Source organism: Gymnoscopelus braueri (assembly GCF_963280865.1).
Source record: "Gymnoscopelus braueri genome assembly, chromosome: 16".
NCBI classification, from domain to species: domain Eukaryota; kingdom Metazoa; phylum Chordata; class Actinopteri; order Myctophiformes; family Myctophidae; genus Gymnoscopelus; species Gymnoscopelus braueri.
This window is the reverse complement of record NC_137616.1, coordinates 50,846,367-50,874,259: the sequence shown is the minus strand read 5'-3', so window position 1 is coordinate 50,874,259 and position 27,893 is coordinate 50,846,367. Positions and strand designations below refer to the sequence as shown.

At 40.8% G+C, this 27,893-nt stretch overlaps 2 protein-coding genes across 3 annotated transcripts in view; both read left to right on the top strand.

Moving 5' to 3' along the window:
• The window catches only part of LOC308103072 (uncharacterized protein), a gene marked incomplete at its 3' end in the record, with an annotated part of 163,861 nt that overhangs the window by 35,375 nt on the left and 100,593 nt on the right, over positions 1 to 27,893 (top strand). The window lies entirely within an intron of this gene.
• On the top strand, positions 88 to 23,207 carry LOC308103223 (translocation protein SEC63 homolog). Of its 2 annotated transcripts, none has more exons than XM_080453122.1 (12): positions 88 to 363; positions 8,292 to 8,391; positions 11,386 to 11,500; positions 13,267 to 13,379; positions 13,506 to 13,567; positions 18,612 to 18,670; positions 19,449 to 19,499; positions 20,531 to 20,639; positions 21,706 to 21,863; positions 22,007 to 22,098; positions 22,269 to 22,388; positions 22,970 to 23,207. In XM_080453122.1, exons 1-9 carry the CDS (start codon positions 240 to 242, stop codon positions 21,723 to 21,725), a joined length of 753 nt encoding a protein of 250 aa, XP_080309248.1. In that variant the 5' UTR covers positions 88 to 239; the 3' UTR covers positions 21,726 to 21,863; positions 22,007 to 22,098; positions 22,269 to 22,388; positions 22,970 to 23,207. The 2 variants fall into 2 exon arrangements, with proteins under 2 accessions (XP_080309248.1, XP_080309249.1); XM_080453123.1 differs by having other exon boundaries at positions 22,269 to 22,399.

Sequence of the window (27,893 nt, the reverse complement as noted above, 5' to 3'; positions counted from 1 at the left end):
GGGCGGGGCTTAGGCGCGAGTGGAGGAAGCGAGGAGAGTGAGCGAGTGACCGAGCTTTGGGGAATGGAATCTGGCTCTAGCATTCAACAGAGTGTACAGTATAACAGACCTAGTATACAGTAGTGTTGTTATTTAGCTGGATGCTAGGAGCTGCTGCTGGGTGCTAGGAGGTGGACGTCCCCCCCCACCACCACAACAACAACAACAACAACACCTACACCTACCACCAGAACCACACCATGGCAGGCCAACAGTTCCAGTATGATGACAGCGGCAACACGTTCTTCTACTTCCTCACGTCGTTCGTGGGCCTCATCGTCATCCCCGCTACTTATTACCTGTGGCCGCGGGACCAGAACGCTGGTGAGCCGGCCTGGAGGCCGTTAGCCTCCCCGCTGTAGCTAACGCGTTAGCCTAGCATGCTAGCTGATAGCTAGCTAGCTTTATTTACCGTTTTTTTTTTAAAAAAGTGAATGAGAGTGGGTTGTCACACAACTTGAAATGGAACCATATGGAACCTTTTTAAGGGTCTTTAGAACCAGTGGTGGAAAAAGTACTCAAATGTTTTACTTAAGTAAAAGTACCAATACTGCAAATATAAAAATACTCTGTTACAAGTAAAAGTCCAGAATAAAAAAATTACTTGAGTAAAAGTACAAAAGTATTGGCATAAAAATGTACTTAAAGTACCAAAAGTAAAAGTACTAAATATTTGAAAATAGCAGATCTACAAGCTCACAACGCGTTGTGAGCTTGTAGATCTGCTATTTTCAAATAGCCTAGGAATAAAATAGGGCTAAAGTGGTTAATGTGTGTTTCATTATATCATAGTTTATATCTGAAAAGTAACTAGTAACTAAAGTTTTCAGATAATTGTAGAAAAAAAGTAAGATTTTTGCCTCTGAGATGTAGTGGAGTAGAAGTAAAAGTATTGGAAATTGGAAATACTCAAGTAAAGTACAAATACCCCAAAATTGTACTTAAGTGCAGTACTTAAGTAAATGTACTTAGTTACTTTCCACCACTGTTTAGAAGCACCCTGTGTTGTGTTCTGAATGAGTGAGGGTTCATTTGGAACCCTCCCTCCTCCTCCTGAAGGAAGCTAGCTGAGGCTAGCTAGATAGCATGCTAGTGCTAACTGATGCTATAGCTTTATAGACAGTAAAATGCGAGCTGGTTTGTTGTCACAACTTGTAAGTGTAGAGAGCGGTGTGAATGGAACCTTATGGGACCTTTTTAAGGGTCTTTATAACAGCCCTGTGTGTTGTGTTAATGATAAGTGAGGGTTCATTTGGAACCCTCCCTCCTCCTCCTGAAGGAAGCTAGCTGATGTTAGCATGCTAACTGATGCTATAGCTTTATAAACCCACACAGTGGTTCTCAAACTGTCTTCATGTCAAGGACCCCCAACATGATATGTATTTGACCTGCGGACCCCCATCTCAAAATATGTTGTTCCAGGAGCAGGGACCCCCAGAAGCAAAGATTTGAGTTAAAAAGGTTGTCTTATATATATATATATATATATATATATATATATATATATATATATATATATATATATATATAAAAGGATTTGCACACATTTTCATGATTTTAAGAAAAAAAATAGCAGATCTACAAGCTCATAGCGTGGCACTCTATGAGCTTGTAGATCTGCTATTTTTGAATAGCTTAAAGTATCAAATGTGGACAAAGTGGTGACCCCTGAGCTTGTAGATCTGCAATTTTTTAAAGTATAAAATATGGATTAAGTGGGTGACCCCTGAGCTTGTAGATCTGCTATTTTTTAAGTATAACATATGGACAAAGTGGTGACCCCTGAGCTTGTAGATCTGCCGGGGACCCCCCCCCCCCTCCCCTCTGGGGGTCCCCGGCTGGACCCCCACTTTGAGAAGCAACGTTATAGCCAGTAAAATGCGAGTGGTTGTTACTGTGAAAGCACGTGAATGGAACCAAATGGACCCGTAAGGGTCTTTAAAACAACCCTGTGTTGTTGTGTAATAAGTGGGGGTTCATTTGGGAACCCCCCCCCCCCCCCCCCCCCCCAACCCTCCTCAAAGAAGATACTAACTAGCTTAGCATGCTAACTGATACAGCTGTGTGTGTAGTTACAGTTATAGCTACAGATTTTGCTGTGTTACTAGTAATAATTATTTTAAAATGGTTCTTTAGACCCCAGGGGTCTTCAACAGGGGGTCTGGGACCCCTGCGGGGGGGGGGGGGGGGGTCCTCAGAGTTACCACAGAGGGGGGCCGCTAAAATATTTGTGTGATATCATTTTATGTTGTTTTATTTTTTTTACATTAATCACTTGAACCCTAGCATCTCTTTTCTGAGGAGAACTTTGGCCAAAAATAGCAGATCTATAAGCTCACAAGCTCGCATATATACTGTGAGCTTGTAGATCTGCTATTTTTGTCAAAGAGGTGTATAGGTGTAGAGGGGAAAAAGAGCAGACCAAGTAAAAAAAAGAAAAAGTTTAATTTGAAACACAATTTTATCTACTATAGACTAGAAGGGGTCCCTTCTTCATCTCTCTCTCAGCTAGGGGGTCCTTGGCCTGAACAAACGTTGGAAGACCCCTGCTTTAGATTATTAGCTCCCGAGAGGGTGACACATGGAGCCACACAGACCCGGTAGGGGTCCATTTGGTTCCCTGTTACTAGGGTTAACTGAACTATAATAATTAAGGGTCCATTTGGAGCCCCCACTCCCCTCCAGGAACCATGAGGGTCCCTGCATGGACCCCCACTTTGAGAACCCACTCTTGCTTGTTAACGTTCATATTTAAGCACACTACTGCGTATGATTATGTTCACTTTACTGTATGTAGACCCTTTCATGTTTTCCTTGCTTACTGTAAATCGCTCTGGATTAAGATCGTCTGCTAAATGCCTAAATTGTAATACAGCTGTTAATACAGTGTTACTGTACTTTTACTACAGTTATAGTAATCAATAATGTTACATATACTGTTGATATACAGATAAGGTATGTGACCACAACACGCTGATCCCAGACGCGAACAGCGTTTTCCCAGCGACTTGCAGGCGGGGGGGGGGGGGGGGGGGGGGGGGGGCGGAAGTTGTCAGCGCACAGAAGTCAAGGCACAGACGGCTGTGTTGTTGACGGTGAAACAGTTGCGTGCATTAGCGCAAGATGAGGATAAAGGGAACATTCAGTCTAAATGTCCAGTTTGCTAATTCACAACTACTACTACTACTGCTTTTGTATTTGAAACTTTAAATGTCTTTAAATATTACACAAACTTTCACGTTTGTACTTAAACTACAAATATCATTTATGAAAAGACTACAGTGGCTACAGTGAAGTCGGACTGAATGACTGAAACCTTTTTTTTTACTCTCTTGGTTTTGTTGTAGGGGATTATCTGGCACATGTATCTGTTATGAAAGAGAAATTATATCATGAGTGAAACGGGAAACCATAAACCTACTGTACCTAGGCCTACATCTAAATGAGTTGCCATATTTACATTTCCATACAAATTACACATTCCTTACATTACAAACCCTTAAGCTATATATTTCGCCTCCCCACCCGGCCCCTCGCCTGCAAGTCGCTGGGAAAACGCCGTTCGCATCCCAGACAGTAATGAGTACAGAGGGACAAGCAAGAGTGTTTTCTCTTGTATTTTTATTACTATAATCCCTGTGTTTTAGCATACCTGATTACTCGTTATTATTAGTAGTACTTTGACTACATTTATAGGCCTATCTATTCCTGCTCATCCCAAAACACACTCGCCCCCATTTATTTCACAGGCCGCTCGCCCCAGCGGTTCTTGTATTCCTGTATTCATTTTACTGAGGTTTGGAATAAGGTTAGGCCGGGTTAAGCATGGTTTTACTGAGGTTAAGTTTAGGACCGAATAATGTTAGTTTTTGGCATAGTTTTACTGAGGTTACGTTTAGGAATAAGGTTAGGTTTAGACATAGTTTAACTGAGGTTACGTTTAGGAATAAGGTTAGGTTTAGACATAGTTTTACTGAGGTTACGTTTAGGAATAAGGTTAGGTTTAGACATAGTTTAACTGAGGTTACGTTTAGGAATAAGGTTAGGTTTAGACATAGTTTTACTGAGGTTACGTTTAGGAATAAGGTTAGGTTTAGGCATAGTTTTACTGAGGTTACGTTTAGGAATAAGGTTAGGTTTAGACATAGTTTTACTGAGGTTAAGGTTAGGAATAAGGTTAGGTTTAGACATAGTTTTACTGAGGTTACGTTTAGGAATAAGGTTAGGTTTAGGCATAGTTTTACTGAGGTTACGTTTAGGAATAAGGTTAGGTTTAGGCATAGTTTTACTGAGGTTACGTTTAGGAATAAGGTTAGGTTTAGACATAGTTTTACTGAGGTTAAGGTTAGGAATAAGGTTAGGTTTAGACATAGTTTTACTGAGGTTACGTTTAGGAATAAGGTTAGGTTTAGACATAGTTTTACTGAGGTTACGTTTAGGAATAAGGTTAGGTTTAGGCATAGTTTTACTGAGGTTACGTTTAGGAATAAGGTTAGGTTTAGACATAGTTTTACTGAGGTTACGTTTAGGAATAAGGTTAGGTTTAGGCATAGTTTTACTGAGGTTACGTTTAGGAATAAGGTTAGGTTTAGACATAGTTTTACTGAGGTTACGTTTAGGAATAAGGTTATGTTTAGGCATAGTTTTACTGAGGTTACGTTTAGGAATAAGGTTAGGTTTAGACATAGTTTTACTGAGGTTAAGGTTAGGAATAAGGTTAGGTTTAGACATAGTTTTACTGAGGTTAAGGTTAGGAATAAGGTTAGGTTTAGACATAGTTTATTTTTAAAGTTCACAGCTATTTCACGGCTATTTGAAAATAGCAGATCTACAAGCTCACGAGGCTATAGTTTCAAAAACATTGTGATTTTATTATTTCATGTTTTACTTCAACAACAGAACATCTTGTATAGGGGGTCCTCCCCTGGTTATATATATATATATATATATATATATATATATATATATATATATATATATATATATATATATATATATATATATATATATATATATATATATATATATATATATATATATATATATATATATATATATATATATATATATATATATATTTATTTAATTAAACCCTCTTCTTACTGCACTGTTAACACATTGAATGCCAAAAACGGTCCGGACCGTTTTTGAGGGTCCAAACGAGAAGTGCCGAAAACGGTCCGGACCGTTTTTGACCCAATTCTATTTTTATACATGTGGGCCACGTGGGGCGCTAAAACGAAACTTTGACATCACCCAAGCAGTTTCTGAGAAGAAGAGGCTGGATGTGGCTCCATGTCAAAAATCCTTCCGGTCGGCGTTTTCAATGTTATCTCCTTGATTAAAAGCTTAATATCTCCATTTCTTTTTAATGTGGTGGAAACGAGCCGTTTTCGATCGGCGATCACGCTGCAATGGAGGGTCGCGTTGGAAATATTATTGTTCCAGGCGTTAGTCGGGACCCTCCGCCGTCTCGCACGCACGCTTTGTTTACATGCATTTCCGCGTCGGGGCTTCTCACAGCACGAAATGTATAACGCAAGTGGATGGAAGAAATGCTGGCACTCAACGTATAATATTTTAATAAACCTCTGGCACCCAATGTGTTAAAGAGACAGTTTTGATTATGTTGCCTTTTTATTTAAATCATGTAAACAAACATTTTCAAGCGGCTGTCATTTTGACTGCTGTGTTGTCTAGCTAACCGGGGCAGACAGACTCTGAATGACTACGGGACGGGAGTACGGGTCCATTTGGTTCCATTTGTACCCCCTCTCAGAGTTACAACAAGGGTCTAGGGTCCATTTGGTTCTATGTGTACATTAGGAGTTAACAACAAGGGTCAAGGTTCTGCTTAGGTCCCTGAGAGGGTCCGCTTGGTTCCATGACATTTGTACGATCTGAGTTGACAACGGTCCGAGCGTCCATATGGTTCCATTTTGTACACTCTTAGACTTATACGGGTCTTTCTAGGGTCCATAATATAGGCCTCCTAATATAAGGGTCCATTTGGTTCCATAGACTCCATCATCGCTCATGGGTTTATGATGAGACACACTTCTAGCTGTGTGTTGATTGACATGATGATGACGTTAACCCATTCAATCCGGGAAAGCATCTCTGTCATTATTACATATCTTTAGGCTTTTCAAAAATAGCAGATATACAAGCTCATAGCGCGGCACTGAGCTTGTAGATCTGCTATTTTAGATGAGCTATTTGATCTACGAGCAAATAGCTCATAGAGCTTGTATATCTGCTATTTTTGAATAGCCCAAAGAAAGACAAAAGAATGACACAGATGTGTTCCCGGTACTAAAGGATTTAATTGAGCTCTGGTGGTGTCTGTACATAATGGATACAATATGAACACTGAGGATGTTACTGTGTACCACCAGGTGATGTCTTCAGTGGGGGGGCGTCCAAATCAGTGGCTCTCCAGCCTTTTCATGTCCCCCCCCCCCTGCGGACCCTCATGAGTAAATATTTTGTGCCAGGGACCCCTATACAAGATGTGTTTGTTTTTTGTATCAAGCATATTCCAAGTTTGTCAATATTATTATTATTATTATTATTATATGAAAATGAAGATCTAAAAGCTCACAAAAGCCTCGCGATGCGGCTATATCCAAAGAGCAAACTGTGCCGTATATAGGGAACCCACACCTTAGGGTCCCCAGAACCCCACTTTTGAGAACCACTGGTCTAGAAGAGGGTCTGCCTGTCTGTCTGTGACTGTGTGTGTGTGTGTGTGTGTGTGTGTGTGTGTGTGTGTGTGTTTGTGTGTCCGTGGCTATTCTGTCAAACCACTGGACTGATCAGCACCAACGTTTGTCAGCTTGTAGATCTGCTACTTCCATTATTATTATAAAACATTACGGTGACTTTTACTTGAAACAGAGTATTTCTACATTGCAGTATTGATACTTTTACTTAACGTGGAAAGAACTAGTTGGAGGTACAGTACTTCCGTGTGGCCCACCGGCAGAGTGCCTAAAGTCAGGGAATATTATCAGAATAAAGGCCCAATCTCAATGGGCTTTTTACACAAAAAAATACCTGGAAAAGGTTGGCTATGGCCGTTTTTAGCCCAAGGAGTGGTTTTGGTGCCAAACAAATGCTTGCAATGGATTCAGAATCATAAAAACACCCTAGTTTGACCCCTCACATGCTACTTAAAACACAATTAAAATTAGATTTTTTCCCCTGCATAAGGTTATGGTGGGTACCCCAACTTTCAGCACCTGTCAAAAATTCCCCCTACATTTCAGTCTTTGTGAGATGTGTTACTAGACACTTTTACAAACACGTTGGTGAAGACATTTCTTGGTAAGGAATTTATTCCCAGATCTTTGAAATATCCCCTGACTATTACAAGGTTTGGTGCCGATTGGTACGGCCGGCGTTTTGCGAGATTAGCTGTGGGCGCGCACACGCACACGCACACACACACACACAGGGCCACGTAGTAAAACAGATAGCTAAGCAAATGGAGGAACCAACGCTACGGGTTTAGTAGACCTGTTGTTTGACATTGACCCAGCGTCAATGGCCTCTGGCTGGCCTGCTCTGTAAACATCTATTAACCCTGTAAGACCAGGAACGCATCTGTGTCATTTTTACATTTCTTTGGCTATTAAAAAATAGCAGATATACAAGCTCATAGCGCGGCACCGAGTGCCGTGCTATGAGCTTGTAGATCTGCTATTTTTTGGGAAAATCGTGAAAATGTGTGCAAATCTTTGAATATATAGTTTTCTTTTTAAAGCAAACGTTTGTAACTCAAATCTTTGCTTCTGGGGGGTCCCTGGAACAACATATTATGAGATGGGGGTCCGCGGCCAAATACATATCAATTTGGGGGTCCTTGACATGAAAAACGTTTGAGAACCACTGATATTATTATAGCAACATATGTTTTTTTTTCAAGAAACTGTTAGGATTTAGAAAACATTTGTAGAATCCCCCAGAAGCAAAAAGAATTGAGTTGCGGATGTTCGCTTTAAAAAACATATGTATATTGAAAGCTTTCAACACATGTTCAAGTGCCGCGCTATGAGCTTGTAGATCTGCAATTTTGTGTAGTGTGTGTTGATGTGTGTGCATGTACGATATGTGTTTATGTGTGGTTATCTCTCCTCTTCCAGAACAAGTGCAACTCTGAATAAGGAGGGTCCATGGAAGGTGTTTGTGTAGACGGTGTGTATGTGCAGACAATGTGTGTTTATGTGTGGTTATCTCTCTTCTTCCAGAACAAGTGCGTCTGAAGAGTTTAAGGAGGGTCCATGGAAGGTGTTTGTGGTATCGGCTCCGGCTGATGAAGTCACAACAGAGCATCGTTCCTACACTAAAGTGAGTTCAACTGTGTCCATCTGTGGTCTAATAATAGGAACTACTGTGTCCATCTGTGGTCTAAAGGCAGCTCCGCCGCGTCGGGGGGCGGAAGGCGTTGAAAATGGTCTTTTGCCGACAACCTGTTGTGGATAGTGCCGTGCCGTCGGGTCGGGAGTTCTAGTGGAACGTCGATGGCCGACTGAACTTGCTCGGTCGCGTCCCTACTGGCTACAGCCCGTCGATAGCCGCGGGGTGGTGAAGAGGGGGGAGAGTTTTGTTCCAAACTAAAGGCTTCCAGTGTTGGTCTAATAGGAACTACAGAGTCCATAGACCTTGATTAATAAGTGTTTTCAGTAGTGTGAGTTTCACATAGGGTTATTATTATTATATTATTCTAATAGGTCATCATCAGTATTCCAGAGGGTCCAGTGTTTCCTCTAGCCAGAAGCTGAAGGTGTGGGGGAAGATGCGTGGATGCACATTTTTTGGGGTTCTCAAAAAGCATATTTGTGCTCAAACACGAAGACTTATATAGTTCATGTGCACTGTGATGAGCAGGACAATATCTGTGACCAAGTAGTATAGACAAACTGTCATACATAACAAAAAAGACAGTGGTGGAGGAAGTACTCACACTTCTTACTTAACACATTACCTGCCAATCACAGATATATCCATGATTTTAAAAAAAATCATACTTTGGCGGCCAGATTTAAGGGGTGGCGGCCCGAAACTGCTTAATGCATATAGGGAAACACTGCGGTCGTTTGCTCTCTCTGGCTGGACTGCCAACATTGACATTATCACCTCCATCATAATGGTCCCATCCCTACCTGCATCACTTCACCGCTTCAGTCGCTTGCAGGCAGAACTCTTCCACTTATCATGTGAAAGCTTGTATTCTCTGTCGGTGAGAGATATGTTGGAATTACACTGGACTGGACTCTAGATGTGAGCGTGTGTCACTGTGTCTGTTACAACTCATTTATACTTAGTAGCGCGCTGGTGTCTCACACCAAAACAAGTTGCCGATCTACAAGCTCACAATTTGCTGAGGTGATTTATAATAGGATCGGGTGGCAAATGCAAATTGTGAGCTCTGCTGGCATGCCACCAAGATGGTCTGCACAAACATCATACACTGATGATGACTCCAACACGTGAAAACATAGGCACGCCACAAGCTTGGAGTGTGTCGACCTGAAGCCTGAGTTAAAACTGTCATCACATCATGTCTCGCACTGAAATGAGCAGATCTACAAAAGGTTGAAGGATGTTCTTTACTTTAGTTACATCTTGTCCAGGTACACATCAGAGTCAAACTTATGTTTGTTTGTGAAATTTAAGCTTTCATTTGTTCATATATTCCTTCCTAATAGGGGTGTGCCGATACCATACACGATATTGGGCTCAAGATATCGATACGATACGATATATGGCACTTTTTTATTATGAAAGTATGTGGGGGAAAAAAAAGCAAATGCAAACAAATACTTATGTTTTTGCATTATTATTATTGCCACACATTTTTTAAATATATATATAATTATGACTTTTTTTGTCAAAAACGGCAAAACAATACATATCGTCACAAAAACCTATCGCGATATATCACAGGACGCTATATCGGCACACCCCTACTTCCTACCATAAGTAGTTTATACATGAACCAGACCAGTTGGTCAATCCCTGTGTGTGTGTGTGTGCGCTTTGCGTGCGCGCTTTGCGTGCACACACGAGCGAGTGCGGACAGTTGCAGAGCAGCTGTTGGAATGATGTTTGGCATTTCTCTCACTCTCTCTCTCTTTCTCTGTCTCTCTGTCTCTCTGAAGGCTCTGCCGTCGTCCCCTCTGACACATGTATCGTTAGGACCCTCTGACACATGTATCGTTAGGGCCCTCTGACACATGTATCGTCAGGGCCCTCTGACACATGTATCGTTAGGGCCCTCTGACACATGTATCGTTAGGGCCCTCTGACACATGTATCGTTAGGGCGATCACATGTATCGTTAGGGCCCTCTGACACATGTATCGTTAGGGCCCTCTGACACATGTATCGTTAGGGCCCTCTGACACATGTATCGTTAGGACCCTCTGACACATGTATCGTTAGGACCCTCTGACACATGTATCGTTAGGACCCTCTGACACATGTATCGTTAGGACCCTCTGACACATGTATCGTTAGGACCCTCTGACACATGTATCGTCAGGGCGATCACATGTATCGTCAGGGCCCTCTGACACATGTATCGTCAGGGCGATCACAAATCTAAGTTGACGATTAATTGTCTCTCAAATAAATGCGATTAAAGATTTTAATGGTGTGTTTGGCCGTTGAACATTGGAACATATGAAGCCTTTTAGGCTTCCTAATCAAACATGTGCACAGGGCAGATATGACAAATAACTGAAATATACAAAGAGATTATTGACATATTTTATAATTTTAATACATGTAAAAAAAAGCTTTTATTTGATGAGAACCTGAAGTAGAGCCCGCCCCTCTCCACTCACAGGCTAGTGAGCGGTTGCCGTGGCAACAGATGCTGCAGAGCAGACAGAATGTGGGCTTTCTGCCATCGTCATGGAAACATAAGAGCCTGAACTGCATGTACCTGACATCCATCCCATAATAATAATGATAATAATGATAATAATAATAATGATAATGATAATGATAATAATGATAATAATAATAATGATAATAATGATGATGTCACAGATCAGTAGTACACTGGTAGTTATTATGAACTCCTCCACCTACCAGTCTGTGGTTATATTTCACCCACAAAGGGGTGAAATATAGCAGATATAAAAATAGCAGATATACAAGCTCACAGCACGACACTTCGTGCCGCACTGCGATCTTGTACATCTGCTATTTTTTTTAAAGTGTGAGAACTACTGATTTTAGCAGAGATTTGTAGAATCTGCCTCAAGTTTTAATGTTTGTTTTATTGTGTGTGTGTGTGTGTGTGTGTGTGTGTGTGTGTGTGTGTGTGTACAGGAAAGCAGCGTTGCTGTTTGGCTGGGTAGTGTTCTTGCTGCTAGCCTACAAGGTGTCTAAACTAGACAGAGAATACCAGGAATATAATCCTTATGAAGTACTAAACCTGGACCAGGTGAGAGCACACACACACACACACACACACTCACACTCACACTCACACTCACACTCACTCTCTCACACACACACACACACACACACACACTCTCTATATAATCATTGCTATATAGAGTTTGTTCAGTAACGGGGGTTTTCCTATTTCAATAGAGCATACATGGGCAACTGGCGGCCCGGGGGGCCATATGCGGCCCCCACCTTCACTTAATGCGGCCCACAGGTTAATATCACAATACTGATATATTATTATTATTATTATATAGGTTATGACTTTTACCGGGGCAGTATGACTTTTGAAAGGCAGTAGGTAGGCACCGCCGCCGGTAGGCAACGATTCCGGTAGGAGACACAAAGGAGACTCTTAGTGTCTCCTACCGGTCCGTTGGTCATCAAATTATTGGCTTAGGAATGGAAAAAAATGTTCAGAACCCAAGATATGATGATTTGAAAATGTTCTGCTCCATTCACTTCTTGTTTAACTTCTTACTGAAAAAGGCTGTATCTCGGCTCCTGAGCACTTTTTTTTTACAATGAATTTTGGCTGTGGCACTGAATGAGTTAACTTGTAGCTGCACGTTAATAATTATTAATTCAATGTTTTCTATTTAATTCCCTAGCTCAGTGGTTCTCAAACCTTTTCATTTCAAGTACCCCATAACTCTGTGTGTACAAATGGAACCAAATGGATCCGTAGGGGTACTTTTGGTTCCATTTGTACCCTCTCAGAGTTGCAGACCTGTAAGGGTCCATTTGGTTCCATGTGTACACTTTCAGAGTTACAGACCTGTAAGGGTCCATTTGGTTACATGTGTACACTCAGAGTTACAGACCTGTAAGGGTCCATTTGGTTCCATTTGTACACTCTCAGAGTTACAGACCTGTAAGGGTCCATTTGGTTCCATTTGTACACTCTCAGAGTTACAGACCTGTAAGGGTCCATTTGGTTCCATGTGTACACTCTCAGAGTTACAGACCTGTAAGGGTCCATTTGGTTCCATTTATACACTCTCAGAGTTACAGACCTGTAAGGGTCCATTTGGTTCCATTTGTACACTCTCAGAGTTACAGACCTGTAAGGGTCCATTTGGTTCCATGTGTACACTCTCAGAGTTACAGACCTGTAAGGGTCCATTTGGTTACATGTATACACTCTCAGAGTTACAGACTTTTTTAAGAGTCCATTTGGAAACCCCTCAAGGAACCCAGATGGTCCCTGGACCCCTCTTTGTAGAACCACTGTCCTAGATTGGTTTAAATTACATACCGGTATCAGGGAAAGAAAGAATGATATTGGTACATCTCTACTTTTTTCTCTTTACACCAAATCTCTATTTTCTGTGAATGTTGGTCTATTATGTCATGCTCTATTTTTCCCCACCACACTCTCATATGATGATGAATAAAATATTGCTGTAGTGGTTCACCATCATGGACAAAGATACAAACAAAAAGAGCATCCCTAGTAATGAAATGAGAGCTCTCACAAAGAAGAACTTCAACCGCTCTTTAATCTAGTAACTTTGACAATATAGTTTGATCTGATTTGTCCAAGAAGCAGGTGCTGTCACTGACGTTCCACCCTGATTATTAATAATAATAATAATAATAATATTTAATGTGTTGCAGGGTGTCTCTCTATCAGAGATAAAGAAGCAGTATTTATTAATAATAATAATAATATTTAATGTGTTTCAGGGTGCCTCTCTATCAGAGATAAAGAAGCAGTATTTATTAATAATAATAATAATATTTAATGTGTTTCAGGGTGCCTCTCTATCAGAGATAAAGAAGCAGTATCGAGTTCTATCGCTGAAGTTCCACCCTGATAAAGGTGGTGATGAAGCCACCTTCATGAGGATCGCCAAGGCCTACGCAGCGTGAGTGCTTGCGCCCCCCTGTGGTTGTAGCATGACACAACAACGACAATAACGTGGTCTAACCGATGCCTGGCCAATCACACGGCTTCTCTCTCATTCTCTTGTGGTTTTTTTTTGTGTCCACAGTTTGACCAATGAGCAGTCCCGGCAGAACTGGGAACAGTACGGCAACCCGGATGGGCCAGGAGGTCAGTACAGTTCAAATCAATCTTTATTTTCAGACCCAGGAAGATCCATATCACAATTTAAAAAACCCAACGCAAATAACAGAAAGGAAAATAAAACATGAAATGTAAATAGCCCACGTTGTTCAGTTTGTGACGTACAAACGTGTGCGCCAATGGTTCCACTGTGTAAAGCAGTGGTTCTCAACCTGTGGGTCGGGACACCCAGGGGGGTCCCCACATGATTTTTGGGGGGGGTCCCCAGATGAAGTGAAGTGACCGTTTAAGGACTTATAAGACCTTTTTTAACACATTGACTGCCAAGATATTAAACATAGTTTTCTATCCCCATGCCAGCGTCATTATCTTAAATCAACGATCGTTTTGAAACGCCGTGGAAGATACATTGTGTGTAAAAAATACACGAAAAAAAGTTCCTGTGGGAAGGCGGAGGGATCTGTGAATCCACAGGGACAATAACGCTGCAACCGCGATCCGCCATTTTGGGGCTTTGGTCCGTTGAAAACGGGTGGTTTTCAATGGAAAAAAAGCTTGTAGATCTGCTATTTTCACAATGTTTATCTGTGAAACCGAGTCAAACTAAATGTAATGCCTCAACTCCTACAATTACAAGTGCTTGTCAGGATGGGGGGGGGGGGGGGGGTCCCCAGTTCAAATATGATTATTTGGGAGGGTCACAGCCTGAAAAGGTTGAGAACCACTGGTCTAGAGGAGAACCTGTACATAAGGTTATATAACACAGAGCATGTGGTACCCCAACACTAACAAACACAGACCTGTATATAAGGTTATATAACACAGAGCAGGTGGTACCCCAACACTAACAAACACATAGACCTGTACATAAGGTTATATAACACAGAGCAGGTGGTACCCCAACACTAACAAACACATAGACCTGTACATAAGGTTATATAACACAGAGCAGGTAGGTACCCCAACACTAACAAACACATAGACCTGTACATAAGGTTATATAACACAGAGCAGGTGGTACCCCAACACTAACAAACACATAGACCTGTACATAAGGTTATATAACACAGAGCAGGTAGGTACCCCAACACTAACAAACACAGACCTGTACATAAGGTTATATAACACAGAGCAGGTAGGTACCCCAACACTAACAAACACATAGACCTGTACATAAGGTTATATAACACAGAGCAGGTAGGTACCCCGACACTAACAAACACATAGACCTGTACATAAGGTTATATAACACAGAGCAGGTAGGTACCCCAACACTAACAAACACATAAACATGTACATAAGGTTATATAACACAGAGCAGGTAGGTACCCCAACACTAACAAACACATAAACCTGTACATAAGGTTATATAACACAGAGCAGGTAGGTACCCCAACACTAACAAACACATAGACCTGTACATAAGGTTATATAACACAGAGCAGGTAGGTACCCCAACACTAACAAACACATAAACCTGTACATAAGGTTATATAACACAGAGCAGGTAGGTACCCCAACACTAACAAACACATAAACCTGTACATAAGGTTATATAACACAGAGCAGGTAGGTACCCCAACACTAACAAACACATAAACCTGTACATAAGGTTATATAACACAGAGCAGGTAGGTACCCCAACACTAACAAACACATAGACATGTACATAAGGTTATATAACACAGAGCAGGTAGGTACCCCAACACTAACAAACACATAGACCTGTACATAAGGTTATATAACACAGAGCAGGTAGGTACCCCAACACTAACAAACACATAGACATGTACATAAGGTTATATAACACAGAGCAGGTGGTACCCCAACACTAACAAACACATAGACCTGTATATAAGGTTATATAACACAGAGCATGTGGTACCCCAACACTAACAAACACATAAACCTGTACATAAGGTTATATAACACACATAAACCTGTACATAAGGTTATATAACACAGAGCAGGTGGTACCCCAACACTAACAAACACATAGACCTGTACATAAGGTTATATAACACAGAGCAGGTGGTACCCCAACACTAACAAACACATAGACCTGTATATAAGGTTATATAACACAGAGCATGTGGTACCCCAACACTAACAAACACATAGACCTGTACATAAGGTTATAACACAGAGCAGGTAGGTACCCCAACACTAACAAACACATAGACCTGTACATAAGGTTATATAACACAGAGCAGGTGGTACCCCAACACTAACAAACACATAGACATGTACATAAGGTTATATAACACAGAGCAGGTGGTACCCCAACACTAACAAACACATAGACCTGTACATAAGGTTATATAACACAGAGCAGGTAGGTACCCCAACACTAACAAACACATAGACCTGTACATAAGGTTATATAACACAGAGCATGTGGTACCCCAACACTAACAAACACATAAACCTGTACATAAGGTTATATAACACAGAGCAGGTGGTACCCCAACACTAACAAACACATAGACCTGTACATAAGGTTATATAACACAGAGCAGGTAGGTACCCCAACACTAACAAACACATAGACCTGTACATAAGGTTATATAACACAGAGCATGTGGTACCCCAACACTAACAAACACATAAACCTGTACATAAGGTTATATAACACAGAGCAGGTGGTACCCCAACACTAACAAACACATAGACCTGTATATAAGGTTATATAACACAGAGCATGTGGTACCCCAACACTAACAAACACATAAACCTGTACATAAGGTTATATAACACAGAGCAGGTGGTACCCCAACACTAACAAACACATAAACCTGTACATAAGGTTATATAACACAGAGCAGGTGGTACCCCAACACTAACAAACACATAGACCTGTACATAAGGTTATATAACACAGAGCAGGTAGGTACCCCAACACTAACAAACACATAGACCTGTACATAAGGTTATATAACACAGAGCAGGTAGGTACCCCAACACTAACAAACACATAGACCTGTACATAAGGTTATATAACACAGAGCAGGTAGGTACCCCAACACTAACAAACACATAGACCTGTACATAAGGTTATATAACACAGAGCATGTGGTACCCCAACACTAACAAACACATAAACCTGTACATAAGGTTATATAACACAGAGCATGTGGTACCCCAACACTAACAAACACATAAACCTGTACATAAGGTTATATAACACAGAGCATGTGGTACCCCAACACTAACAAACACATAAACCTGTACATAAGGTTATATAACACAGAGCAGGTGGTAACCCAACACTAACAAACACATAAACCTGTACATAAGGTTATATAACACAGAGCAGGTGGTACCCCAACACTAACAAACACATAGACATGTACATAAGGTTATATAACACAGAGCAGGTAGGTACCCCAACACTAACAAACACATAGACCTGTACATAAGGTTATATAACACAGAGCAGGTAGGTACCCCAACACTAACAAACACATAGACATGTACATAAGGTTATATAACACAGAGCAGGTAGGTACCCCAACACTAACAAACACATAGACCTGTACATAAGGTTATATAACACAGAGCATGTGGTACCCCAACACTAACAAACACATAAACCTGTACATAAGGTTATATAACACAGAGCATGTGGTACCCCAACACTAACAAACACATAAACCTGTACATAAGGTTATATAACACAGAGCAGGTGGTACCCCAACACTAACAAACACATAAACCTGTACATAAGGTTATATAACACAGAGCATGTGGTACCCCAACACTAACAAACACATAAACCTGTACATAAGGTTATATAACACAGAGCAGGTAGGTACCCCAACACTAACAAACACATAAACCTGTACATAAGGTTATATAACACAGAGCAGGTAGGTACCCCAACACTAACAAACACATAGACCTGTACATAAGGTTATATAACACAGAGCATGTGGTACCCCAACACTAACAAACACATAAACCTGTACATAAGGTTATATAACACAGAGCAGGTGGTACCCCAACACTAACAAACACATAGACCTGTACATAAGGTTATATAACACAGAGCAGGTAGGTACCCCGACAGTCGTGCAGTCTCCACTGTGAGTCGTCTGATGCTGCCTTGTCTGCAGTGACACCACAGGGGGGCAGTATACAGTGGTCAGGGTCATGACATTCTTGGAAATAGTTTTTTTAATTAGAAAAGCTGTTCTCTAGGCCTGGAAAAAGGTTTGGAATCAATCAAATGTTTTGGAAAACGTTTGCATTAACATAGTTTTGACTATTGATTTGGTTAATAAAAAAACAGGTCCTAAAACATGTTTAACATTACGTGAAATATGTAACGAGCTGCGTCACATGACAAAATAATAGATCTAAAAGCTACGTTGATACCATGATGTTGTTAGCTTGTAGATCTGTTCTTTTTGTCACGTGGCGCCTTCGCTCGAGTCTGTTTTTGGGGCTTAGCACGCTGGAGTAAGAGCCTCATATCGCACCATATGACTGCTATAGGCCTGGAAATGGAGGAAAATACGGAAAATGTTTGAAAATTAATTGGAAAACATGTGTGGGAACCCTGAGTGGTGTAAAAAAGGATCTAAGGAGAGAGATCTTCACAGGTACCGAGCACATACTAAATTTGCGACACAGCATGTTCGCTTGGGCATACAGCTCCTTGTCATCTGAAAGGTCATTGGAGATACTATGGCCCCAAATAAGTCATCTCACTGCACACACTAAGGGCAGTGCCAAACAGATAGAAGGTCACAACCTCACTTGCATTTTTTCACTATTGTTGTATTTTCATACACGGTACGGTGGGTGGCAGACACTCGTGGGGGAAAACGAAAAAAAAAAGGTTTACAGAAGTTGTCATGAAAAAAAAGCACACTTATGTAGAATAGTTATTGTGAAAAATATACCAGTTAAAGATGATATCAAAAATAATCAATCAAAAAATAATATCAAAAACAATGTTTGTTTAGTTGAAAAACTTTACACTGTATAACTTCTTATAACTTTTTTTCATTGACAACATCCTGCTTGATGGCAAATACAACCTTTGTGTCTCTCTGTGTCTCTGCAGCCACCAGTTTTGGCATCGCTCTGCCTGCTTGGATTGTTGACCAGAAGAACTCTATGCTGGTATAGTTTCATTATTATTGTTGTTATTTACTGTACCAGGCATGAGGGGGCCATGTATTTTTTTCAGATTATTTTTTTATTTATTCATTTTTTTAATTTCCCACCAAAAATATGAAAAATAAATGTAAAAAGTCATTGAAAACGCATTAGAAGGACAATATCAGTCACCAGAGCCAAGGACGGGTGTTTTCAATGAATCTATCATGTGGTTAAAATGGAGTTTGAAGTTACAATGGGTTTGTATAGGAAGGGGGCGTGTCTGATAAATGAATATCAAATATCTAAATACTGAATGAAGTGTCTGTGATGAAACACAGAAGCCAGAGTAGACATTAAAATGACCCCAAACATGTTGGAAAGGGAAATATCTATTTAAGTGGTTAATGTCATTTAGTATTCAGACTCATTCTAATGCATTATTGTGTGTAATTGAGTGACGTTACACACTCAAAAGATACTTTTATTGTCCCAGTACCTCACTGGGGAATCTGGTTTTATGGTGTTAGTGTAGCCGAGTAGTCCTTGCTTTTCATACTGATCATAAGAGACTGTATTGTGTTTTAAACGTGATATTAAGTGACTGTATTCTTTAACACATTCACTGCCAGGAATGTTAATGAATTAATCCGCCTCTGCCAGCGTGTGAATGAGTTAATAGTGATCATAAGAGACTGGATTATGTTTAGTAGAGATCATAAGAGACTGGATTATGTTTAGTAGAGATCATAAGAGACTGTATTGTTTCATACTGACCATAAGAGACTGCATTGTGTTCCAGGTGCTGCTGGTGTATGGTCTAGCCTTCATGGTCATTCTTCCTGTGGTCGTGGTGAGTCACAACGTTCTCTGTGTCGCTTCAGTAGATCTTCCATCAGTAGGACTTCATCAGACATTCCTGATGAAGATCTTTGTGATGGAAACGTTGAACTGTGTGTCATTTTAGATTTTTCATTTTTATATATTTTTTTTAGCTATAACCCATTAACACATCGACCGCCAGAGGTTAATCTCATAATGTACTCACCAGTGCCAACGTTTTATTGTTGTTTTTTGTTTTTTTCACGTCGCCATAGATCTTGTTAAAATCCTTAAGATTGAGCCGTACACGGTCTGTTTACATCGGCGACATCTCACTGTATCTCCCAGTGAAAACCGCATGTCAAACGGAGCTCCATGATTGTAGTTAGAGCGGATTACGTTAAACAGTGATATGCGAGGAGAAAAAACTACAGGAAGAGAATTGAGTTTCAGTGTGCGCTTTAGAATGGGAGCCGGCGTGATCGTCAAAACCGGATCCCAAATAATTCTGTTTCCGGTGGTGTTACAATGAAATGTGCCGTACTAGAAAATTTAAAAAAGTTTTTTTTTTCGAAAAAAAGTAAAAAGCACCACAGCCCGTAGGCTACAGGATCGGCGCTTTACCGTTGGATTTATCGGCCCGTAGGCTACGGGCCTGGCGGTGAGAGTGTTAAGGCCTGAGTCCGATTCTTAAAATGTTTTTTAAATCCGAACAGAGTTTTGAAAACAATATAAATAAAAAAAAAAATCACGATTTTTTTAAAAATAGCAGATCTACAAGCTCGTAGCGCTATGAGCTTGTAGATCTGCTATTTTTGAATAGCCAAATAAATCTAAAGTGACACAGATGCGTTCCAGGTCTTAATGGGATAACCACTATTTTATACTTTGGGCTGTTAAAAAAATAGATCTACAAGCTCGTAGCGTGGCACTCGGTGTATGAGCGCTATGCAAATAGCAGATCTACAAGCGTGTGAGTCTTCTAATTCTATGTAGTTAGTTTTAGTCAACTATAATGATAACCCTGGTCTCTCTCTCTCTCTCTCTCTCTCTCTCTCTTAGGGGACATGGTGGTACCGCTCCATTCGCTACAGTGGAGACCAGATCCTCATCAACACCACCCAGCTCTTCATGCACTTCATGTACAAGACCCCCAATATGAACATGAAACGTGAGTCTATACCCTGCATTAAAAGACCCCCAATATGAACATGAAACGTGAGTCTATACCCTGTGTTAAAAGACCCCCAATATGAACATGAAACGTGAGTCTTTACCCTGTGTTAAAAGACCCCCAATATGAACATGAAACGTGAGTCTATACCCTGCATTAAAAGACCCCCAATATGAACATGAAACGTGAGTCTATACCCTGCATTAAAAGACCCCCAATATGAACATGAAACGTGAGTCTATACCCTGCATTAAAAGACCCCCAATATGAACATGAAACGTGAGTCTATACCCTGCATTAAAAGACCCCCAATATGAACATGAAACGTGAGTCTACACCCTGCGTTAAAAGACCCTAATATGAACATGAAACGTGAGTCTATACCCTGCATTAAAAGACCCCCAATATGAACATGAAACGTGAGTCTACACCCTGTGTTAAAAGACCCCCAATATGAACATGAAACGTGAGTCTATACCCTGCATTAGAAGACCCCCAATATGAACATGAAACGTGAGTCTATACCCTGCATTAGAAGACCCCCAATATGAACATGAAACGTGAGTCTACACCCTGCGTTAAAAGACCCCCAATATGAACATGAAACGTGAGTCTATACCCTGCATTAAAAGACCCCCAATATGAACATGAAACGTGAGTCCTTACTCTAACCTGCATTAAAAGGGGACTAATGTGCGAGAAAGGACGATCTTCAAGCTCAACGCGATGTGAGCTTGTGAGGTTGTAGAGCGACCTTTTTTTGCTACTTTTGCTCGACTCTGTCACACGACAAAGTATCCAATGGGACAGACATTAATTTATGATTTAATGATGGTGTGACATGATAAATCTTTCCTCTTAACGTGACCTTTCTGACCTCCAGGGTTAGCCTTGGTGCTATAATAAGAAAGGACACTAAAGATCAGTTAGGTCAGTTTTAAATTTGGATGGGAAATATTGAAGTTTTGTGGCTGTTGGTAGGGCATTCCACATTTTTGTGGCACTATAGTAGAAAACGTTTTGTTTGACTGTCCTGTGTGTCCTGTTGTACGTGTGTTTCCAGACTATTGGAGTGCATGGTAGATGCAGCAGAGGCTCTGTGTCCCCATGTGATGAAGAGGAGCAGTCTTCGCCCAGAGCTTAACCCATGGTCGTTCCCAGGAGCTTTGTCACCAAAACACTCCTGGAGCAGTCAGGGGTTGATATTATTAACAAATTAAGGTTTGTGTGTTGTGTTTTTGCTTCAATAATCAAATGTCTGTTGCTTACAAATAGAAAAAACTTCCCTCACTCCTGTCAATGCCTGTGGTTGTCTTTGTCTTTCTCTGTCTCTACCCCGATGGCCTCCTTTTATTGTCTCTCAGTGAGGTGAAGCTGAGTCAACTAAGCATCTTTCCTGTCTGACCGTATCGTTCATGAGATCTTAGAGGCTCTCTCCAGCTCACAACATACTCTGGTAAGACTTGCACTTAATGGTTGCTGTCTATGAAGGTTTTGATATTTTACTCATTTTCTCTTTGTATTGTCCTTTTAGCAGCAGAATGTTTGTCCCTCCCTCTCATTTAACCCATTAAAACCAGGAAAGTATCTGTCCGTTTAGATTTCTCTCCTTCCTGCTCCTCCTAGGCAGACCACCTTGTGCGCCGAGGTGGTCCTTCACAGCAGCAGGGCTAACTAGATCTGGAAGTCCCAGAGGAGAAGGTTCCTAAACGGGCTGAAAGGCTGGATGATCTGGAGACATGCATGGTATTGTGACGGTGTGTGTGTGTGTACGCGTACCGTCAGCTACATAATGTATTGATATGCGGTAATTAGTAGCTTTAAAAGGTTAACTAGTACTATATCAGTTCTCCAGATCATATAACATGAATTAGTCCCTTTTCGCTATGTAGTTACAGACTAATGTGTAAAGACATCCCATGTTGTTTATAATAATGTTGCCAACTTTTCTACGTATGAATTCCTTTAAGACTTCTACTGTGTGGAATGGACTGCACTCTAAAATGCTTACTGAACTTTTTTTCAGATAGTGGTGAAGCCATTCATGTTGACACTCATACTAGTCATGTCATAGTTTGGAATTCCAATACTGAAAAACTGAGAGCAATTTCACTTTCAAAACATGTTTTAGGGTCTTTTTTTAAAGTCTACTCTGGCTTTCACGCATTAGAAGGACAATATCATTCACCAAAACCAGGACATGTGTTTTCAATGAATCTAACAGGGTTACAATGGGTTTATATAGGAAGGATCTGATGAAATGAATGTCAAATATCTAAATACTGAATCAGCCAACTTAAAACGTTGTTTCCTTGTTGTCCTTCCAGACCCTCCAGGAGTACAGGACGTGAAGGATGTGGAGCAGTCAAGGATGACGTTCTCCAGGCCCTGGATCAGAATCTCCTATTTGAATCTACTTATTTTGCCAATACGTAATGATTACAAAAAGAAATCTTTTGCACAGAACGGTGTGATCTACAGACAGTACACAGTTTGAATGTTAAGAACTGTTTTATTGTCCTTATGCAGGGAAAATGTGCAGTGCATACAGAACTACTGCTTAAACATTGGAACAAAAATAAAATGACATATAAAACATCCTGTGTCTTCAATTCACAAACATTTGAGGTATAAGTATAGTCCTGAGAATCAGTGTTGCACTTGTAGTGAAAATAGCAGTAGGTTGGCTATTTTCACCATTTTCTAAAATGGAGACACTAGGTCTCCACCCGACAGGGCCTGTGAAAACAAAGACTGCCTTTACCTCGCAAGTTAATGTGTGCAAACATTTAAAGAAAGAAAATAAATAAATAACTAGCATGTTCCATGCTACTTCATACACTATAAAAGTATTAAGGTAAGAAGTGTTCTCAATAAAGTGCTATCTCACAAAATAACAAGTGCATAACGGCACATGAACATTCAACAGGTGAGGTACTGTACGTTGCATTTTCAGGTCTAGAAAATAATTATAATGGAGTGTCAGGATACAGATTAGTGAAACTGGAAGTGATGACCCAAAGAAATTAGATCCAAAATTGGAACTGGAACACTGAAAATGTCACAATAGTGCAAAAAGGGTTTAAAGGGTAGTTGCAGGGGAACCACCCCAGATCTGCTCGCACAGTTCTAAATAAATGAGTATTACCCTTCCATGGCCGCTTTTACGACCGGCGTCAAACGCTGCCCTATATTTACAACGTATTGCCTTGAGCTTTGTTGTTATTATGGACTTGGTAATCTCCTTGCGATGAGGGTAGTCGGTATCTGGCTCTGGTGGGTACTGTTCTAAGAACAGAGCCAAAATGTCGGTATATTTACTCATGCATGTCTCCCAGTCCACGTTTTCAAAGGATCTGTTCACTTTGAACTCGAGCACAACATTGAGGAACAATTCCACCTCGCTGTCAGTCCAAACATAGGAATCCCCTTTGGCTTTTGGTGGCATTGTGGCAAAAACAAAATGTAGAAACTAACTGTAACTAACAGCTAAGGTGACGCTGATATCTTTCTGACGGAAACCGTGTAAACGTGTAAACACGGAAATACTACCGGTAGTAGTTTTTTCCCCCAGGCCTCTGATTGGCCAGTGCGGCTTTAGGGTACAAATATATCCCCAACTGCTGGTGTGGCATACTATAGACAGCGTTTTTATAACGTTTAGCCGTTGTCGTGTGGACAGAGAGATTTTTTAAAACGGGGCCGTGTAGACGCGGAGGTTTTCAAAAACGAAAACGAAATATTTGCGTTTATGAAAATACCCGTGTACGTGTGGACGAAGCCTAAGACAATAGCCACTGTCTCTCAGCTCCTTATCTGACCTAATCAATCAACAGGCTCTCATGTGACAAGCATGTGACATGTGTGAACTCCTCACAACTCAGGCCTGTGGATTTCAACACTGTAGGTCAGAGCTGTCATTTTAAGATTTATTTGGCTATTAAAAAAAAAAAAAAAACATGAAAATGTGCAAATCTTGAATACATATTTTATAAAGCGAAAATGTTAAACTCAAATTGTTGCTTTTGGGGATTCTACAAATGTCTTCTAAATCCTAACTTAAGGACCCCTCAAATCCTAACTGAAGTTCCCGGATTGAATGGGTTAAGATCTGAATATAATGTATGAAAATAATATACGACACGAGTAAAGAAGTCTTGAAGAAATGAAAGGAGGTCATTGATGGTGATGAAATAGGTAAACTAGATGATTCCAGTCTGATGGTGCTTTAAACTTAAAAGAACATTTAACTAACAATTTATTTAGGTTTCTAGGTACATTAGAGAAAAAAAAGGTTGTTGAGTGTGTCTTAGTGGATATGTTGATCTGGATGGAATTAATAGCGGGGTTCTGTGTCAATGTCATTTTTTATTTGCATTTACAATTCATGTGAAAGTTTGGTTTTCACTAATTTGAAGGTAAGGGTCTATAGAACAATTCTGGTCGAAGATTTATGCACCCAGATTAAAGTTTGGCCTCTAGGGGGCGTTGGCATTTTCCAACCCCCCACCAGCCCTAGCAAAATATGTTAACTGTTGTAACTTTTGATTGGATTATCCGATCTGAACATGTGAGATATGTATGGATACAGGATCAGGAGTAGTATTTGGTAGATGGATAGATAGATAGCTAGATTTTTATTATAATGTCCTGCACCACAGGATGCCCAGCCCGCACGGGCTTATAAGACACACTCACAGTGTACATACACCAAGATACACCACAGACAAATACATAAACATTTTGATTGTCCAAGCTGTGGGTTACGGGTACATCGTCCTCCACCTCAACTGCCATGCTTTCTCTATGAATTTTCCTAAAACAAAAACTTCCATATTGAACAGCCAACTTAACATATAACATTCAGACATCCAAAACAGATCTGGATTCTTATCCTGCATTTTTTTAAATAAAGAATTTCGTACATCATTGTACAGTGGACAGAAACAAAATGAACCTCATCCTCCACAACTCCCAGGTCACAAAGAACACACAATCGCTGCTCCTCAGGAATGCCAGTATATCTACCCACCTCAACTGCCAGAGGTAATGCACCAGATCTTAACTGGGCACAGAGAGACCTCTGTCCTCTCTTTAGATTGAATGCAACATAAGGTTCAGTGATATCATTCTCTTTATATTGAACATCATTTCTTAACTTTGCTTTTTTCCAAATGTCCACCCTCCATTGCTCCTGATGTAACATTGATAATTTATGTTTGACCATATTTATGTTACAATGAAGGTTGTTCATAAAATATACATTTAAATCAGAAAGTGATAATATTGAAGTGACCTCTCTTATCCATGGATGATTACATCTTCTATTCCAATTACATATACTTTTCGTAAGCCTCTCTTCTGGCAGTTGGGTAAGGCGGTTCCACAGTCTAATCATTTCACATCTCTGCCTTGTGAGGCAGCTTTCCCAACCTGTGTCACCTTCAATGGCCAACTTAGTGGTATACTTGTGCACCCCGAGAAAACACCTTAAAGCTCTACTCTGAATATTTTTACATTCGGTGGCCTCCTCAAAGCCCCATACACCTGCTGCATAAAATAAAATGGAAGAAACCATAGAGTCAAAGAGCTTGGTAAATGGTAAAATGGTAAATGGTGCATTTATATAGCGCTTTTATCCAAAGCGCTTTTTACATTGATTGTGCCATTCACCCATTCACACACACATTCATACACCGATGGCGGAGGAAACCATGCAAGGCACCAACCTGCTCATCGGGAGCAGTTAGGGGTTCAGCGTCTTGCTCAAGGACACTTCGACACTAACTCTGGGTGAAGACGTGAAGTTATCATTTTCTGGGTTTAACCTTCCATCAAGCACACAACATTTAGAATCTTTCAGAAATTCAATGAAGGTTTGCCCGTGTTTATTTACACCTGTGTCCAATGCAGTCCTAGCAGGAATATCATCTTCATCAACATAATCTTTCAGATCTGCAATTCGACTATTCAAATCACCACAGATATAAGTAGCGTCTACATTAGCTGTGTATATCAATGCCAATAAATGATTAAAGAAAAGATATGCGTTCCGTCCCCAAGTTGAGGTTTCAGGGGATAAATAATAACAAGAAATAATTAAAAAATAATATTGCGACTCCCTGTGTTCAAAACGTAAACAAAGATTATCATCATTATCATTATCATGCACTTTATCCACAATGTTAACGGAGAACTGCTCACAAACAGTGTTCTTAACACAAAGTCCAACACCACCAGAGGCCTTGACAGCTCTCCTGTGCGCAATACGATTATGACCGAACCAAGTAAATCCCTCTAGAACAAGAGAGTCATCGGATAAGTGAGTCTCATTCAGAGAAATTAAATCAGGATTTAGAGAATTGAGCAATACAGTTCTGAGTTCACAGTTTGTTGAGGTCCACCCGTTAACATTCCAATTGATCAACAGAAACGGTTCTGTACTCACGGGCTGGGCATGTTCTCCTCACTCGGTTAGAGACGAGCTACGAGGCCTGTTTGCGCTCTCACCGGGTCCCGAGGGAATCCGTTTCACCAGCCGCCCGTTCGCAGCCATATAAAAGTCCTTCCCAGCCGGTATTTCACGCAGCAGGGCCCTGAAGTTTAGGTCCACTAGCCGCTCTGTGTGCGATTTTGCCGATGACACATACACCTTCTGGAAATGGTCACTGCTCTTGAGCTTGATTTTTCTTCGGAGCACAGCCACCTTCTCCTGTGTGGACCGCAATTCCACCTTCACCAGCCCCGGTTGGCGTCCTCTCGCACGAATGCGCTCCACGGCCACTAGTTCAGGCACTGGGTCACACTCGAGGCCTGCTTGCAACAGGTCTTTCACCTGGGCAGTTAAATCTACGCTGTCATCTTGTGGTAACCCCACTATTATGAGAGAGACATCCGGATGGAATCTTTTATTTGGAATGACGTTGTTTTTTACATCCTGCTCAATCTTTTCCATTCTTGCGCACATAATGCCCACTTCCAAGTCCAGATTGGAATGCACCTCCTTCACGCCGTTCTCCAGCTCCTTCTTAAAGGCCTTCGTTATCAGCTTTTCCATTACTCCACGCAGACTGTCAATGTTATTATTAACCTGCTTTTCCACTGCAGACTGCGTACGGTCCATTTTCGCATTAAGCGCTTTGAGTTCATTCATAACGGCAGAATCACCGCTCTCACCTTCCGCATCTTTGTTCCTGCGGTCGGCGCGTTGTCTCGTACTATCAGCCATACTGTTGTTCAAAACAAGACTTT